The sequence below is a fragment of the Staurois parvus genome, unplaced genomic scaffold, assembly GCF_062004578.1.
Source record: "Staurois parvus isolate SC_StPar_1 unplaced genomic scaffold, SC_StPar_1.0 ptg000682l, whole genome shotgun sequence".
NCBI classification, from domain to species: domain Eukaryota; kingdom Metazoa; phylum Chordata; class Amphibia; order Anura; family Ranidae; genus Staurois; species Staurois parvus.
Window position 1 is genome coordinate 2,039,327 of NW_028318478.1, and position 19,049 is coordinate 2,058,375.

General features: G+C 40.8%; 1 protein-coding gene across 1 annotated transcript in view; it reads right to left on the reverse strand.

Moving 5' to 3' along the window:
• Nucleotides 1-9,353: 9,353 nt before the first annotated feature.
• Nucleotides 9,354-19,049, reverse strand: part of LOC149447528 (uncharacterized) — a 97,005-nt gene continuing 87,309 nt past the window's right edge. Inside the window, exons 19-20 of the mRNA XM_089652378.1 lie at nt 15,751-15,858; nt 9,354-10,953 (exon numbers count right to left, since the gene is read on the reverse strand). Coding sequence (XP_089508504.1) covers nt 10,927-10,953; nt 15,751-15,858 — 135 coding nt within the window. The 3' untranslated portion in view covers nt 9,354-10,926. The remainder of the gene's footprint in view (nt 10,954-15,750; nt 15,859-19,049) is intronic.

The following is a 19,049-nucleotide window of genomic DNA, read 5'->3' on the forward strand; positions in this document are numbered from 1 at the left end:
CAGCTTTCTGACACTGGGCCCTACAGTGCGACCCAAAATCCTTTGGTAATCCTCAGATTTCATGATGCCTTGCACACAGTCAAGGCACCCAGTGCCAGAGGCAGCAAAACAACCCCAAAACATCATTGAACCTCCACCATATTTTACCGTAGGTACTGTGTTTTGTTCTTTGTAGGCCTCATTCCGTTTTCGGTAAACAGTAGAATGATGTGCTTTACCGAAAAGCTCTATCTTGGTCTCATCTGTCCACAAGACGTTTTCCCAGAAGGCTTTTGGCTTACTCAAGTACATTTTGGCAAACTGTAGTCTTGCTTTTTTATGTCTCTGTGTCAGCAGTGGGGTCCTCCTGGGTCTCCTGCCATAGCGTTTCATTTCATTTAAATGTCGACGGATAGTTCGCGCTGACACTGATGCTCCCTGAGCCTGCAGGACAGCTTGAATGTCTTTGGAACATGTTTGGGGCTGCTTATCCACCATCCGGACTATTCTGCGTTGCAATCTTTCATCAATTTTCCTCATCCGTCCACGACCAGGGAGATTAGCTACAGTGCCATGGGTTGCAAACTTCTTGATAATGTTGCGCACTGTGGACAAAGGCAAATCTAGTTCTCTGGAGATGGACTTGTAACCTTGAGATTGTTGATATTTTGCCACAATTTTGGTTCTCAGGTCCTCAGACAGTTCTCGTCTCCTCTTTCTGTTGTCCATGCTTAGTGTGGCACAGACAGACACACAATGCAAAGGTTAAGTGAACGTCTCTCCTTTTTATCTGCTTTCAGGTGTGATTTCTATATTGCCCACACCTGTTACTTGCCCCAGGTGAGTTTACAGGAGCATCACATGCTTGTAACATTCTTATTTATCCGCAGTTGTGAAAGGGTGCCAATACTTTTGTCCAGCCCATTTTTGGAGGTTTGTGTGACATTATGTCGAATTTGCTTTCTTTCCTCCCTTTTTTTGTTTTGTCCCAATACACACAAAGGGAATAAACATGTGTATAGCAAAACATGTGTTAATGCAATACGTTTCGTGAGAAATACATGATTTCCTGGAGAAATATCAAGGGTGCCAACAATTTCGGCCATGACTGTATATGCCAACTGATTGGGCATGAGTGACGTATGTAATATTCTAATTGGTTAAATGCATACCTGTCAATTGATTGGTTCTTATATTTCTATGCTTTGTTTTAAGTTTCATATATAAGTTTAAACACGGAAGAATAAATTCAGTTCATTCTGAGATACTACTTTGTGTCTGACTGCCATTCCTTTGTGTCTCAGGTGAACTCCGGATCCGAGGTAATTGTTGGTCGATGCCAGGGGCTGACGGAAGTCAGTGCAGAAGGGAACGAGATTCAATTCCTTTCATTTATATCCTGCAAAACTGAAGTGATGAAATGCTCATAGCTTCTGATTTCTTAGACTATAGAGATGATTGGCACCATTCCGGTCTCCAATAAGCTCTATAGTCATCTGGCAAAAACACCGGCTGAATTCTCAAGTTCCCCGCGATGGCCCGGGACTGCCCGAGAAGGCTGTGGAAGGCAGCAGGGGAGGGGGGGCATTGTCTCCCGCTGCTTGTAAAAGCAATCCTGCAGCTAATTAGCCACTAGGATTGCTTTTATATGAAAGCCGATCGCCGGCTGAAAGAAAAACGATACCAGGATGATGCCTGCAGCTCCACGTGACTAACTTTTCCCTCGTAAATCCGAAACTTCTATGTATAGCCTGTTGCCCTCTCACAGGTCTTATACATCTTGACCCCATATCTGCTGGGGAGAAATTGTTTGAATGCAAGGCTGCCAGAAAAATGAATGAGGGACTCATCAGCGCAGATTTTTTTGCTGGGGAGTATAGACATCTGCAAATTTTTGGTTAAGGTGATTTGCAAGGGGCTGAATTTTGTGGAGCCGGTCAAATTCAGGGTTACCCCGAGGATGACAGAGTGTATTGTCGTTGAAATGCATAAAACACATACTCATATCTATGCCTGGCCATGGCAGCAGAGAACACGGCATATGATGAATCAGGGCTGTGGACCAATACAACCGCAATTCATATTTTTTTTAGTAATGCCCATGTTGAGGGTTAGGCTAAAAAAAAATGTAAATTCGAAAACCGTAATGGGTGTCCATGCGAATAGTCTGGCAAGGTTTGAGTTTGGGTTAGCGGTGATAAACTGTTGTGCATATACATTGCTTTGATCCACAATCAATGCATACATATTCCGTGAAAAACAGCTCCAAAAAAATCAAGGGGAGTAGTTAAATTTGCTGTTTCCATCTGAATTCCGGTTTAGGCAGTGAATGGGGGAAGTACGGGTGCTGATTCTACTAAAACTGCGGATGTGTGTGCAATGTATCAAGTGACGGACCAACTGACACTGCACTTGCTGGATGGAGAAGGGGGGAGGTAAACGCAGGTGCCGGGGCTGATCCCACTAACGCTGCATTTTTGGGGACGCTATACTAATGTGAACGCTGGTATAGTGCTGATCTGATTAAAGATATTGATCCGTTCAGACACTATACTAGCAATGGAGGTTTATTGAGTATGTGAGCGTGTTCCTGGCAATCAAGGGGTTAAATGGTATTACTGGTGTACTGACTGGCTATCTGAGAATGCATGAAAACCACTGGAGCGCGAATCACGTATATATTCGTGATTTTGCGCACCCGGGCCACCCTGTAGCAGTATTTCCGCTATAGGGCGGTCCCTCAGCAGTTACAGAAGCAGTTTGCGTTACAGCGCTGCGTTACTTTAACTGACAATTGCACAGTCATGCAGCGCTGTACCCAAATGAAATTTACGTCCTTTTTTTTCCCACAAATTGAGCTTTCTTTTAGCGGTATTTGATCGCCTATGCGTCTTCTATTTTTTGCACTATAAAAAAAAGGCCAACAATTTTGAGAAAAAAACAATATTTTGGAATGTTTGCAATAAAACATGCCCAGTAAAAAAATTAAAAATCTAATTTCGTCATAAATTTAAGCAAAAATGTATTCTACGACATGTCTTTGCTAAAAACAAAAATCCCAATACGTGTAAATTAATTGGTTTAACGGAAAGTTATAGCGTCTACAAATGGTAGTATAGATACTGGGATTTTTTTTTTTAATACTAATAATGGTGGTGATCAGCAACTTATGGTGGAGATCAGCGACTTATAGCGGGACTGCGGTGGGCATTCTGACACTGGGGGAGAACTGACTTGGTGTCACTAACATCCCCAGTGACACCAATACAGTGATCAGTGCTGAAAAAAAAAAAAAAAAAAAAAGCACTACTAATGGCACTTGGGGAGGAAGGGGTTTACATTTGGAGGCAATCGAAGGGATAACTGTGTGATGGGAGTGTTTTACTAGGGGGTGGGGGGAGTGTGCTTCAGTGTAAGCACACTGACCGGGATGGCTGTGCTCATCCATCCTGATCAGTGTGCCCAAACTGAGAGGGAGGAGGGCTGTCGGTGTTTGCCGGCAATTGCCGGGCGCTGGTAGGTAATCACCGTCCGGTACCTGGTGATTGACAGCCGGAGCTGTATGTATGTATATATGTGATTTTGCACAGCGGGTGCTCCCTGCTGCAGTAAATGTACTGTGGGTGGGCGTTAAGCGGTTAACCAGTTCCCACCTAGCCTATAGTAAAATGACTGCTGGGCGGGACTTTCATTGATATAGGTGGACATCATATGACGTCCTCCCTGATCGCCGCCTCCTTTGCACCTGTGGGGCTGTGCTGCAGTGAGATCTGTCACCAGCTGTATCCATTGGACACAGCTGATGACTGATCTGTGTACTGGCCTGCTGTCAGTACCATGTGACCAACCACAGCAGGTCACATGAAAATTGTAAACAGTGGATGGCTTCCTTTCATGCCATCCATTGTAAACAATTGTGTTGCTAGCTGTGATTGGTTACAATGATCACATGGTACAGACTGGACCACAGCCCATCTGTGTCATGTGATTTAGCTTTGGCTTATCACAACAAAACAAACTGATTTTATTTCATTCAGTATAATGCTTGTTTCTAGCAATGAAATTCATTGCTATAAACAATCATAATGTGTAAAAAGGAAAAAAAATATGGATCACTTCCCCAGAGTAGTACAATGTTACTATGGTAACATTATATTACTCTGGTCACAGTGTATTTATAAAAAAAACAAAAAAGTAATAAATATATTTGATTTTGTACCACCAAAAGAAAGTTTGGGTACAGTGTTGCCTGACCACGCAATATTCATTCAAGGTGTGACAGTGCTGCAAGATGAAAATTGGCCTGGGTAGGAAGGGGTTAAAAGTGTCCAGTATTGCCCCTTACTGAGGTATTCACAATTCACACATTACAGTGCACTATCCACAGGATGTTTGTATGACATTTTACAGTGAATTAGATTGAAATAAAGTATATCTAAACTTAAATGTAAACTAATATATGCATTTCCACATTGTTTTTCCATTTTTTTTTACCGGGCAGCACAGTGGCTAAATGGTTAGCACTTCCACCTGGCAGTACTAGGGTCGTTGGTTCGAATCTCAACCACAGCACTACCTGCCTAGAGTTTGCATGTTCTCCCTGTGCCTGCATTGGTTTCCTCTGGGTCCTCTGGTCTCCTCCCACACTTCAAAGACATGCTGGTAGGCTAATTGGCTCCTGTCTACATTGGCCCTAATATGTGTATGTATGAATGAGTTAGGGACCTTAGATTGTACACCCCTTGAGGGTTAGGGACTGATGTGAATGTAATATACACACAGTGTGTGTGTATGTGTATATATATGTATATATGTGTGTGTATATATATATATTATATTGTGTAAAGTGACGGCGCTGTAGAAGTACCTGAAATAAATTATTAGCCCATTCCTAATAATCTATGCAATCTTGAAGTTTTTATTAACCTGCTTTGTGAAGATTCTACACCTTAACTTCCTTCAATTCTGTAACTCGTATTCTCTATGCCCTGTGAGTAGGCACAGCCGTCTCACACATTTCACAGAGCCTGCCTACTGAACTACAGAGGTTCTCAAGAGGCGGAGTCAGTACAGGAATCACAGCTTGCAGCCAGCAAGGTACCATGGGCTATATAGTTTTTAGAAATTGAATGTTATCTCTTAGATTGTAAGCACCAAGGAGCAGGGCCCTCCTAACCCTCTTGTATTGAACTGTATTGTTTGCGGTATTGTCTCTCTTTATATTGTAAAGTGCTGTTGGCGCTATATAAATCCTGTATAATAATAATGTGTAACAATTTGCGTTAAAGTGGAACTTTAGTCAGAAAATTAAGTTCTGATCACTTCATGCTGGCCCCTTTTGCAGGTATAGCTATGTGAAATGTTAAAAAAGGTGCCTATACTTTTCTGATGCCCAAAGCCCTGAGCAGCAGTAAACTGAAAGCCTCTGGCAAGAAGAAACCGGTACAATGCTGGAGGCAATTTACAGCACACACTAATTTTGGTGGCATAATTATTAATGTGATATATATATATAGTATGTTCTTTGGTAAAGAACTTAAAAAAAGAAAAATTAAGTCCTTATGGGTAAAATTCCACCCCCCCCCGCAGGAGCCACTTGGTAATTTGGCTTCTCTGGCCTGCGCCTCGATTCACCTGGTTGAATGAAAGTTACTCCAAGAATTTATAAGAGCACGAACATAGATACCTTTTTAACTTGTGTTTGAATTCGTATCAGCAAATAGTGACAAGAGTATTTAGTGGTAAGTGAACTCCAATGTATTGATACGGATTAGAATAAATGGTGGTTTGAGCATTGAGAATGCAGGAGGTAGGTTTAGACACCGTCTGTAGGTTGGTGCCTACTTTTGGGGTGCATACTATCTCATGTTGTTAATTTGCACTGTGTTTGTAATAAAGTATGTTTTAGTGAGTTCTTGTCTAGAAGGATGTCTGGAAGTTAGGAAGGGGTTAAGGCTGCTAACTCCTGCGTGCTCATTGCTCTGCCCCCTTTTGGTGGGCTATAAATACAAGGGTAGGCAACTTAGCTGGGTGCTTGGGTGTAGGATGGGAAAGTACAAGGAGGGCTGCAGGCACCGGTAACTCTACTCTTCTTTTTTCTTTTTTTTTTTTGGGGGGGGGGGGGGGGGGAGTATCCAGTCAAGGTACTGAAGACTATTTATGGACTTTGCTGGAAAGACTTTCTTATCTAAGAGGTATGAACTGGGCAGCCTTAGCTAGGATAAACTAGAGCTCTGTATGGAGGGATCTGTGAAAGCCTGTCTTTTTTTTTTTTTTTACCATATAATTTTTATTTTGAAACAAGAAGAAATCAAAGATATAACCTACATTGTACATGACCAAAAATGTGTGCAGTGAAATACAGATAACATAAGATGGAAGTATCGTAAGATGCTGATCTCAGCAACATAACATAGATAAGCAATATAAACCTGTATATACAGTTGGAAAATTCTAAACTGGGTCTCCCTTCTGCAAGAGAGTTATAACTTTAGATTGAGGATAGGTGTCTTAAGGAATGATTGGCTAAAGGAGGGAGAAACTGCAGGCCTGTAAAGCAGAGGGTGGTGGAAGTGCCCAGGTTTCACAGAAGAGAGGCTCGTCTTACACATGTCATGGTTCCTAAGAAGCCAATTCTACGATTAGAAAAGCCAAAACAGGCCATAAATGTGTATTCTGGGAAGTGCGTACCTTTTCAAGCGGTAGAATTTGGCACCTTGTAGGTAATGGGCAGAGGGAGGACCTCTTACGGTTGTGAAAAATTTGCTTGGAGCATAAGATTGGGTGGAGGTGAACTTCTTGGTCTGAAGAAGCAGAGGATGCATGTTCTGCAATGGATGGGATGTGGGGAGGGGAAAGGGATGGAGGAGAAAAAAGTAACAAAAAGAGGTGGGGGGAGAGACATGGGGAGAAAAGGGGGAGGGAGGAGGAACCAACTCTTACTTCTCCTTATTATGGGGATAACTATTGTCTGGTTTTCCCTCTAGTAGGATAAGGTGGTGAGGGGGCAGAGTGGTGTGCAGGGGATTGTGGTCAGGGGCCAGGTTTCTCCTCCATCTCTGTGTGAAACTCGGTGGGGAGGAATTAGGTGGTCAGGGAAGGCCAGTGGATATTAGGTGGTTAGTTTGAAGTGTCAGGTGAGAGAGTTCTACAGTTGTTTGGAAGTGAATCCAACTGTCCCATTTAGATGAAAATGTGGGTGGAGAGCCTCAGGCTATATAAATTAGTTCTTCCATCTCCGCTATTTTGTGAATTTTATAATTTTATGGAGCCATGCCTTGATATGGGGGGGGGGGGGGGGGGTAATACCCAGTGGATTGGTATACATTGTGTCACAGCATTAACCATGTGCATGGCTAATGATTTAAAATAATATTTGTGGGATAGGGAAGAGTGATGAAGTCAGAATTGGGCTCGTGTGAAGTCTAAGTTGTAAGTAGTCACCTGTAGGATGGTGCAGTGTACCTCGGATCAGAAAGATTGTAAGTGTGGGCATGACCACCAAATGTGTAATTGTGTCCCGCAATCAGACTCACATCTCCATCAAGTTTCTGACTAATCTGGGTAAAATTTGTGCAGCAAAGTGGGTGCATCAGCGACTTTATAGCCATTCTCTTGTGTAGAGACGTTCGAAAGACTGTCTTACATTAGTTCTGTATCTGCAAGAAGTTTCAAGTAAATTTTCTAAAAGTTCCAAGAGTGCCTGGTCTGAAGTTCTTTTAAGAAAAATGGAGTGGAAAAGCTTAGAAACATGTAGAGTTTGTGCTTAATGCTAGAAGTCTCAAGTTGTCACTGGATGTGAGGTGACTTGATGGATGGGCTGGATATAGGCTTTGCAGTATCCCCTCAGAAGTGCTGCACCGGGTGGAAGAAGTCTCAGTCCAGTTAATTAAGTGTGAATCACTGTGAAGTGTATCGCGCACAGATTTAATTGCACCAAGAGTTATGCTTGCTTCTAAGTTTGCTGATTTCACATGACTGTGGTCTCTGCCTGCTTAGGTAGGCACTAGTGAGCATTATTGCCAGTGCCCCCAAGTGGGTGTATTAATCCCCGTCCACAAGTCTGCTAGATAGTATATTCACTATGCCAAGGTAACTTAGAATAGAATTCATGTACCACTAGACTAGAATTAACTCATGAGGCAGCAATGTCAGGAATAAACAGTGGATATATGCCTTGACTGCAATGTAAATAGCAATACTATAACTAGTTTAGAGTGCACTCTAGGAGAATGACTAGGATACGGTGCAATGTCCCCTGAGAGGTATCGCTTAGCATAAGCAACAGGTAAAGGTCTCTGTGTAGCAGCTGTAAAGGGACTGTCTTTAGTCCTAACGTTTCAGCCGGCTAGCATTGGGGCCCAGTTGTACATTCCCAATCACACCTACAGGCATCAAATAAGGCTACTAGATGGCTGTATGGTCAGTTCCTAAAGGGCTCAGCCTCTCTAGCAACAGACAGTTAATCCCCACAGCAGCAGCTCACCAGTCCCAGTGATATAGCAGCTCCCCATTCGGTGTCACACAGCAATTAGTCCACTCTCTGCTCTTCACCCAGGTGACCCTGTCCGCAACCCCAAACTCAGTGCCCCGGACCCCACTCAGGCCGCAGATATGCATTAGTGATGGTGCACACTGGAAAGTGATGTGCACTCTCCAGTCCCCCCTCACAATAAGAGGAAGCTGTGTCCTGTACAGCTCGGGAAAATGCAGCTCTTTCCCTTCCATGGGGAATCTGTCACTGAGAAATGTAGTTCCAGAACTTAATTATACAAAAGTGTTTCTCCTGGACTACAGTTTTTGCACATTGCATCACTTCCTGACTCAGTCTAATGAACTCTTCAGCTCAGCAGCTCCCTCCTCTTACTGATAAAAGCTGTTATCCAGTTCAGCACTGCAGGGCAGCAGCTACATTGAGCAGCTGCATCCAGTGTTTCTCTCACGCTCATTCTTAGCCATGCATCTGGATAAACAAATGTGTGGAAGCCACACTGGCTTGTCAAGGCACCTTTGTGTAGTGTGGTCCCCAACTCTAAACTATGAGAGCCTCCATCCTAGAGAATATATAGCACTGAAGAAATTGAGGGAGCATATGCTTGGAGGTAGTCCATTCCTCCCTAAAGGTCCCTGTGCCTTTACAGAATGGTCTATCTCTAGGCATGTCCTATCTCTTCAATACTATATTTGCTCCAAGGTGGAGAATCTCTTAGACTAGTGATAGTGGCCACACTACACTGAGGGGCTTTGATGAGGCAGAGCGGCTTCCACATAATATTTGTAAATGTGCTCAACTGAAACCTATTTTTTTAGCACAAATTGTTAGACACAAGTCCATCTAGTTCAACCATATAAAAACAATTCAATACTTAGCTAAATGCATTTGGAATACATTTATTGCCTTTGGTAATTTCTGTATATAAATGACAATTTTACAATGTTTTTATTAGAAATGTAGTACTCCTCCATTAACTAACAAACATTACATATAATGAAGTACAAATAAGTAAAAAACAAAGTGTAGATGGGAGCCTTGACTGCAATAGGTAACAAAAGAGATTACAAAAGTTATTTTTCTATAACATGATTTCTTTTAACTTTCTTTAATAGACAACGCCTACTTCTCCCATTGGATAGCGTGTTGGATTTATAATTTTTCTAGAAATCATCTGTAATCCACTGATTTTATAAATTAACATATAAAATAAATAATAAAAGTAGCACTGTTTAACCACTTCAAGTCCGGACACTTTCACCCCCTGCCAGTCCAGGCCAATTTTCAGCTTTCAGTGCTATCACACTTTGACAATTGCGCGGTCATGCAACACTGTACCTATATGAATTTTTTTGCATTTTTTTGAGACAGATAAAACTTTATTTTGGTGGTATTTATTCACCACTGGGTTTTTTTGTTTTTTGCTATATAAATGAAAAAGCCCAAAAACTTCAAAAATGTCAAAAGTGTTTCTTATAAAACTTTGCAAATAAATAATCTCTCTTCATAAATCTTGGCCATAATGTATTTGTCTATCTTTTTAGTAAAAAAAAAAAAGCCCAAATTAGTTTATAAACAAAAATTGTAATTTTTTTTAAAAATTTGTTTACATTTTTATTTTTTTATATTTGTTTTTTATGTATTTTTTTTTTTTTTTTTACATACTGTCACCCTAGCAGTACAATGTCACCATAGTGACACTGCACTACTTGTGGGGGGTGATGATTTTTTTTTCTTTGTTTACACCGATTGCTTTTACACCCATGAAGGCATTCCTGCAGCCATTGAGAAATACTGTGAAAGCTGATTGGTCACAACTTGTCACATGGTACAATAGCCTTGTACCATGTGACCTCTGTGATCATTCACAGATTTCACAAGTAGTAAGCAATGATGTCAGGAAGTGACATCTTGTTTACTACTATTCATGTGATCACTGATTGGCCAATCAGTGATCACATGAATCAGGACTTCACACAGAGGTCCTGTACAGCGATCCGGGGCCGTGCGCTTCCAGGGAGTGCACACAGGCAAAGGATGCCGGGGGACATTTAAAAAGCACTCCCGTCCGCCCGTTTATCTGCATGGGCCGGATGGGAAGTGGTTAAATCTCTAACCTGATCTGACCTTTCCATGTAGTCATCATACTGGCTGAGAGTCTTAATACCAATTATAATTATACAAAACCTGCATCAAATGAAAAAATAAAACTAAAATAAACCATTGTGCTTTTTTTGTGTGCTTGACCTATTGCTATGTTTTTATGATTGAGATGAATAAATAAGTAAGAGTAAATTATTGGACAAAGAAAAGAGAAAAGAAGAAGTTGGATGGTCTTTTTGATTTCTTCCATATTTCTTCAAATCCGAACTCAATTGTCCATAACAAAAATATCATGATACATGAATTAGTCCAGCAGAGTACGATCCATTTATCAAAGACAGACTTGCTGGTGATTAATGTGGTAGTTCATATGCATGGGTCTAGAGGAGATATGAAATAAAATTAGGAAAAATCGAACCAAAATTTGATATTCAACAACAATTTCTTGTCTATATTTATAACTATTTCTATTACAAAATTTTTTTTAATTATTTTATTTTATTACATTATTTTATACTATTATACACATATCAGGCCATGCAGTGATTTACAGTACTCAACCTAGAATACTACAACAATTTTATTTTGTCTTGGATACATGGGGAATGATTAGAACTTCTGTAAGGATTTTATTTCTCTCCGTGTCTAATTCCCATCACTTCCCAGTACTGTGAGGGGAATCCATAACTTGACTGTGATTGCTGAAACAAAAGATGAATGACTGGAATATGTTGGGTGTGAATTGTCAGATTGCTGGGGTAGGTGTTAAAATGTCTTTGTGGATAACAGATGGGGGTTTATTTACTAAAGAGAATGAGGCTGTTCACTTTACAAGGGAGTTTGCACTTTGCATGGGAAATTTTCCCAGAGCTTAGCAAATGCGGTGAAAAGTTCACATTTCAAAAAATAACAAAATCATGCACAAGGATAATTAATCAGTACTTTTGTTTGCGCATGACTGGGTGATGGAAATCAACAGAGCTTCTCATCATTAATTAAGCTAGGGGAAAATTTCCCATGCAAAGTAAAAATTTATTTGCAAAGTGAATAGCCTATTTGCCTTTAGTCAATCAACCCACCTGTGTCTAAAGCCTGGAATGGTCATTTCAGCTTAATGTAAATGGCCACTTTCATTTCTTATCTAGACCAAGTGTCCAAAATGTGCACCTTACTGTCCTTGAATGAATGTCTCTTTTTTTAAAAGTGTATGTCCAGTCCTTTCCAAAATTTAACCCCAACCCTTCTCTTCCCCTCTAGAACATGTCCCATAATGTTTTTCTTTTACCTTGTCCCTGTAAGAACAAACAGCTTTAAATACTTCCTGTGACATCAGGATTGTAAAAGGTTGCAGAGGTGGTTGCTGGAACCATAGTTCCAACTGACGTAGGCACACTCCCAGAGCTACATCTCCCAAGAGCCCCTTCCGTACACACAATGGGGTTGATTTACTAAAACTGGACAGTGCAAATGCTGATGCAACTACGCATTGTAGCCAATCAGCTCCTAACTTCAGCTTGTTTAATTATAAAAACTGAAAGCTGATTGGTTTCTCTGCAGAGCTGCACCAGATCTAGCACTCTCCAGTTTTAGTAAATCAACCCTAATGTGCTTCAGAGAAAAGGCAGCAGCATTGTTTTGGTGGAAATTAATCAATGTGTGCATAAAATGTGGAACAGAGCAGTACGGAATATATGGAATTCTGTAGTTTATCAGCCACAGCTGACAACCTTGGCTGGAATGTTAGTGTAGCAAAAGCATTGTGTTGTCAGCCCAAACAAGATTTAAGAGTTTATTGTAGTTCTGGCAGATCAACAGGTATTTTTCTATACTTGCAGTGTATTTAAATGGTTAAAACACAGGGAAATGCATTTGAAAAGCAGACTAAATATATTTTTTTATTTAACTTTGCTCATATAGCTATAATTGCTGGGTTATATTCCTGACAATTACTAGACCCGGGAAAGCTACTTGGAAGAGTGGCAAAATGCCTTCATCATTAAAGGATACATTTACCGTTCGTAAAATGTTACATCCCTCTTCAGAATGTAACCTGTTACTGTACAAATGGACCAGCCCCTGCTGCTCCCTGCTCCCCGTTGTGACAGCTAGCGGGGGATATTCTCCCCGCTAGCTGTAACAATTTTTTTTAAAAATACTTCCGGTGTTCTGTGAATGAATGAACTACAAGTCCTGACAGCCTTTGTGGCTGTCAGCTTGTAGTTCTCAATGAACTACCACAGCGCTGTGAAGCACAGTGGTATTTCAGTGATTCTGTTAGTATATCTGCTTGCTCATACAGTGAGGAAAATAATTATTTGATCCCCTGTAGATTTTGTAAGTTTGCCCACTTACAAAGAAATGAGGGGTCTATAATTTTTATCATATGTGTAGTTTAAATGATAGAGACAGAATATCAACCAAAAATCCTGAAAAAAAACATATGATACAAATGTTATAAATTGAGTTGCAGTTCAGTGAGTAAAATAAGTACCGTATTTTTCGCTCCATAAGATGCACTTTTTTCCCCAAAAAATATGGGGGAAAATGTCTCTGCGTTTTATGGAGCGAATACTGACCAGTCCTCCACCTGTCACCGCCGCCGTGTTAGTGCCAGCGGCTGTCCCATCCCAGTGCAGCCTGTCCCATCCCACTGCAGGCTGACACCGAAGTTCACCCTGCCCTCTCTCAGTGGGCTGTCCCCGCAGCTCTTCATAGCAGGCAGTCCCCTCGCTGAACCCAGCCAGCTTGCTCTGCAGTCCGATCCACCCTGCAGGCGTGGCCTGTCCTCGGAGCTCCTCCCCGCTCCTGGCATGTCTATGTACTGAGCTCCCAGCTCTGCAGTCTGGTCTGCGGGTGTGGCCTGTCCTTACAGCGCCTCCCCTTTCCTGGCATGTGTCCATAGTGTGCTCCCTGCTCTACAGTCCGGTCCTGTCTGCTGGTGTGGCCTGTCCTCGGAGCTCAGTGCGCCCCCTGCCTTCTATAAGTTAAAATGGCAGATGCTGGGAGTTGTAGTCCTTTTCCTTGATGTATGGTGTCAGATCATTTGATATTCTGGGTGGAGGGGCCCTGTTGGGACTTTATATGATGTAGTATGTCTGCAGTCTCTTGTCATCTCCTGTACTGTGTCTGCAGTCTCTGCTCATCCCCTGTACTGTGTCCGCAGTCTCTGCTCATCCCCTGTACTGTGTCCGCAGTCTCTGCTCATCCCCTGTACTGTGTCCGCAGTCTCTGCTCATCCCCTGTACTGTGTCCGCAGTCTCTGGTCATCTCCTGTACTGTGTCCTCAGTCTCTGGTCATTTTCTGTACTATGTCTGCAGTCCATTGGTTCAGAATATTTTTTTTCCAGTTTTCTGCCTCTAAAACCTAGGTGCGTCTTATGGTCAGGTGCGTCTTATGGAACGAAAAATACGGTATTTGATTCCCTACCAACCAATAATAATTCTGGCTCCCACAGACTGGCTATGTGTTCATGTGGTACACAGATTTGTCCTGCCAATTTAAGAAGGTGCTCCTAACGACAATTCTTTGTGTAAAAAATACACCTATTCACAGACTTTTTCTTCCATTCAAACCTTACCATCATTGGCAAATGACCAAAGAGCTGTCAAAGGACATCAGGGACAAGACTGTAGACCTACACAAGGCTGGAATGGGTTATAAGACCATCAGCAAGAATCTTAGTGAGAAGGTGACAACTGTTGGAGCGATTATGCACAAATGGAAGAAACACAAAATAGCCATCAATTCCCCCCTGGCTGGAGCTCCATGCAAGATTTGGCCTCATAGGGTAAGGACAATCTTGAGAAAAGTGAGGGATCAGCCCAGAACTACAAAGGAGGAGCTTGTGAGCTCAAGGCAGTTGTGACCACAGTCACCAAACAAACCATTTGTAACACAATACACCCTCCTAGGAATTGAAATCCTGCAGCACCCATTAGGTCCCCCTCCTTAAGAAGGCACATGTACAGGCCCATATGAAGTTTGCCAATGAACATCTAAATGATTGAGAGAAGGATTGAGAGAAAGTGCTGTGATCAGATGAGACCAAAATTGAGCTCTTTGGCATTAACTCGCCTTACTGTGTTTGGAGGAAGAAAAATGCTGACTATGACCCTAGGAACACCATCCCTACAGTCAAGCACGAAGGTGGAAACATTATGCTTTGGGGCTATTTCTCTGCCAAAGGTGCTAAAGGAGTTTGCTGCATTTAGAGGCCAAGGGACGGGGCCATGTATTGTACAATCTTGGATGAGAACCTGCTTCCCTCACCCAGAACACTGAAGATGGGACATGGATAGGTCTTCCAGCATAACAAGGATCCAAAACATACCGCCAAGGCAACAAAGGAGTGGCTCAAGAAGAAGCACATTTAGGTCATGGAGTGGCCTAAGCAGTCTCCAGACCTTAATCCTATAGAAAATTTATGGAGGGAGCTGAAACTTTGAGTTACCAAGCGACAGCCAAGAAACCTTAAAGATTTAGAGAAGATCTGAAAAGAAGAGAGGACCAAAATCCCTCCTGAGATGTGTGCAAACCTAGTAACCAACTACAAGAAACGTCTTACCTCTGTGCTTGCCAACAAGAGTTTCTCCACCAAGTACTAAGTTATGTTTTGCTTGGGGATCAAATACTTATTTTACTCACTGACCTGCAACTCAATTTATACAGTAACATTTGTATCGTGTTGATATTCTGTCTCTATCATTTAAAATATATCTATGATAAAAATTACAGACCCATTTCTTTGTAAGTGGGCAAACTTACAAAATCTGCAGGTGATCAAATAATTATTTTGCCCACTGTACATCCTGTAGCAGATATACTGACAGGTCTGCAGGAGACCTGCATGGCAGCAGCGATCTACACATCGCTGGTGCAATGCTTTACAGGCTCCAGAAACAAAAATAATAAATGCACATTTTTTTACCTCCAAAAAAATTTGCATTTATTATTTTTTGTAAAAAGGTGAACTTATCCTTTAAAGAACAAGTTCAACTGAATGTCACTCACTACTACTAGATAATTTAAAAGGTAATGCACATTGGGACAATTAAATGGCTCCAACATTAAAAACCAGGACAGGCTATTGCATGATGATAAAGCACTATCAACGGAGTGGAGCTCTGAGAAAAGTCCTGTAAAGGAGGAAAGGTTTAGAGGTAAAAGTAATCCTTACCCTGTAGTTTGTAATGCTAGGCATAAAGCTTGTGCCGTCAATATGCTGATATGGTGGCTTGAGTGCGAAAGCACGGCGGAGTTTTAGGCACATATCTGTTTTCAAAGACTAGAAATGGAAAAGAGTAAATTAATCACAGTAAGTTCATACAATTTATTATTATGAATATTAAAGTACACGTACCCATAACTAAAGGACATTTAGCTTGCACTGTGTATTTAGAGTGCACTCTGTTATAAACAATTACTATTTTTTTTGTAAAATAAAGTACTGTTATCTTTTTTCTCTTTTGTTTGATATCAGCACCGCTGATCTTCTGCAGCCTTTTGCAGCCACTTGTGACCGCATGATCACAATGTAAGCAAAGCTGTTATGAATCAATCTCATTAATAACAGCTCTGCTCCTCTTCCTAGTGAGCTGTGATTGGCCCACAGCTGTCACATGATACATGGGGCCTGTCACAGCACCCTGTACCATGTGATCAGCTCCAGTCAATCACTATCCTGAGCTGTCAAAATGTAACTCATTCATGACAGTCCATGAGTGAATTAGGGTCATGACAGCAAGCTTTGCATTGCAGGAGAAATGATCTTTATTTTTCCTGCAAAGCAAAGTGTAAAAAAAAAAAAGAAAAGAAAATCCCTGATTTCCCCCCCCCCCCCCCCCACAGTAGTACAATGTGACTATGGTCACATTGTATTATTCTGATAAAAGTATTAAAAATAATAATAAAACATTTTAAAAAACATACCATATTGAGAATTTAAAAAAAAAATTTTAAGAGTTTTTTTTTTCAACTACTTGCCAACCGCTTACCCATATTTTGCGGCCGAGCAGCAGCTCTTGGCAAAGTGACGTAATCTTGCGTCACTTCCTATTTTGGGGTGTGAACGCACCTGAGCCCCCTGCTGCCCCCCCCCCCACCCGTTGGTCCAGAGAGAGAAGAGAGAACACGACGCAGAGTAAAAGCACTACATTTTACACACACGTTAGATTAGCACATTTAGCCCTTTGATCGCCCCTATTAACCCTTTGATCGCCCAGCCAGTGCCATTATTACAGTGTCAGTATATAGAATTTTTCACTGATCACTTCATTCCTCCATACTCGGAAGAAGTAAAATAATGTGTTTTGGGGTGTTATTCCACATATACCCATGGCATACATGAGCAATATATCATTAAAGTGAAAAATTTGATTAAAACAAATAAATAAAATTGTCATATTCAAAAAATTTGTGGCAAAAAATAAAATGTTTCATGGACTCAACATGCCTCTCTGCAAAATCCTTGGGATATCTACTTTCCAAAAAGGGGTAATTGGGGAGGGATTTGTACTGCCCTGGCATTTTTACACCTCAAGAAATGTGATAGGCAGTCAGAAAGTAAAAGCTACGTAAATTCCAATATATATACCATAGTTTGTAGACGCTATAATTTTCACACAAACCAATTAATGTACATGTATTGAGATTTTTTTTTTTACCAAAGACATGTAGTGGAATACATGTTAGCCTAAATTTAAAACTAACTTTGAGTTTATTTGATATTTTTTTATAGTCAAAAGTGAAAAATATAATTTATTTTCAAAATTTTCGTTGTTTTTTTGTTTATAGCGCAAAAAAAAAAAACCGCAGAGGTGATAAAATACCAACAAAAGAAAGCTCTATTTGTTTGAAAAAAGGGACATACAGGTGAAACTTGAAAAATTAGAATATCGTGCAAAAGTTCACTTATTTCAGTAATGCAACTTAAAAGGTGAAACTAATAAATGAGACTCATTACACTGTTCAAATTTTTATTTTTTGCCAGTTTTGGAAACAAAAGGATCCATTTCTTAATGAATTTCACATTCTGAGTTCAAATATAACAATGAAATTTGTCAATTGGCTCTAGTTTTTCTGTAAACGGAAAGTTTTCTACTATAGGCGTAATGACTACATAATGCACAATTATATAGATAGATGTCTTTCCACAAATATAAAGCAAGTGATATTGACTACATAACAAAGCCTAAATGGCATAATATATTGCATAGGATTACCAAGAAAAATTATAGCCATAAGCTAAGTTGAATCATTTTAATACTTAGGATTCTCACTAGTTTTGTCTTCAGTTTGTGTCGGTTTTGCTTCTCTTGGCTTTTCTCTTGTATTCGAGGAAAGGGCTAGCTCTTACAACTGCACGTGACTACACTCTTCAGGTTCTTCCTCACTTGACTCAACCACGAAGGATTCTGGTGCTTTAGGAATTGGTAGCCCCTCTCCATGAGGAACTGGACGTATTGCCGATGGAATATTTGGATAGTGCACAGATAACTTTTTCTTCTTATTTAGCCCTTTTACAATTGGAGGCACCATACAAAAGTAACAATTACTAACATGATCTGTTGGCTCTCTCCAAATCATTGGCACAGCGAAAGGCATAGATGCCTTTTTTCCATTCAACCATTGCTCCAGTGCCGTCCCACAAGAATTGCAGCATATATGTGGTGCCCAGCTCTTGTCCTGGTCTCCTATCTTGCAGCCAAAATACAAGTTGTAGGCTTTCTTAATCATTCCTGTTATCCTCCTTTTTTGTGAGATAAAAGTTATTTCACCGCAGATATAGCAGAAATTATCTGCTTTATTCACACAAGTTCGAGGCATTACTGAGTAGCCTATATAAGCATAAAACGAAATGTAAAGACGCTGTCGAACTACAATCAGCTACAGATACTGCAGCTTTTATGCAGTGAAGTGATGCAATTAAAGGCTAATATTGCATCATCTCAGTATACATGCAATTTTCTATTGGTCACTAGTATCAATTGCGCAATATGCAGCTGAAGTTGCATCATAATTTTGAATGGCTTACGTCATTAGATGGGTGAATATATCATGGAAACTAGAGCCAATCAACATTTTTTAGGGTCATTTTCGTTTTCAGCACCCCAAAATTATGTAAGATTAGCTAATTTTATGCCCAAAACTTTTTACCTGTTGAACAGTGTTACATGCAAAGCAAGATAGTTCAAGCTGTGATTTGTCATAATTGTGATGATTATGGCTTACTGCTCATGAAAACCCCAAATCCACAATCTCAGAAAATTAGAATATTACATGCAATCAATAAAACAAGGATTGTACATAGAACAATATCGGACCTCTGAAAAGTATAAGGATGCATATGTACTCAGTACTTGGTTTGGCCCCTTTTGCCACAGTTACTGCCTCAATGCGGCGTGGCATAGAAGCTATCAGCCTGTGGCACTGCTGAGGTGTTATGGAAGACCAGGATGAGTCAATAGCGGCCTTCAG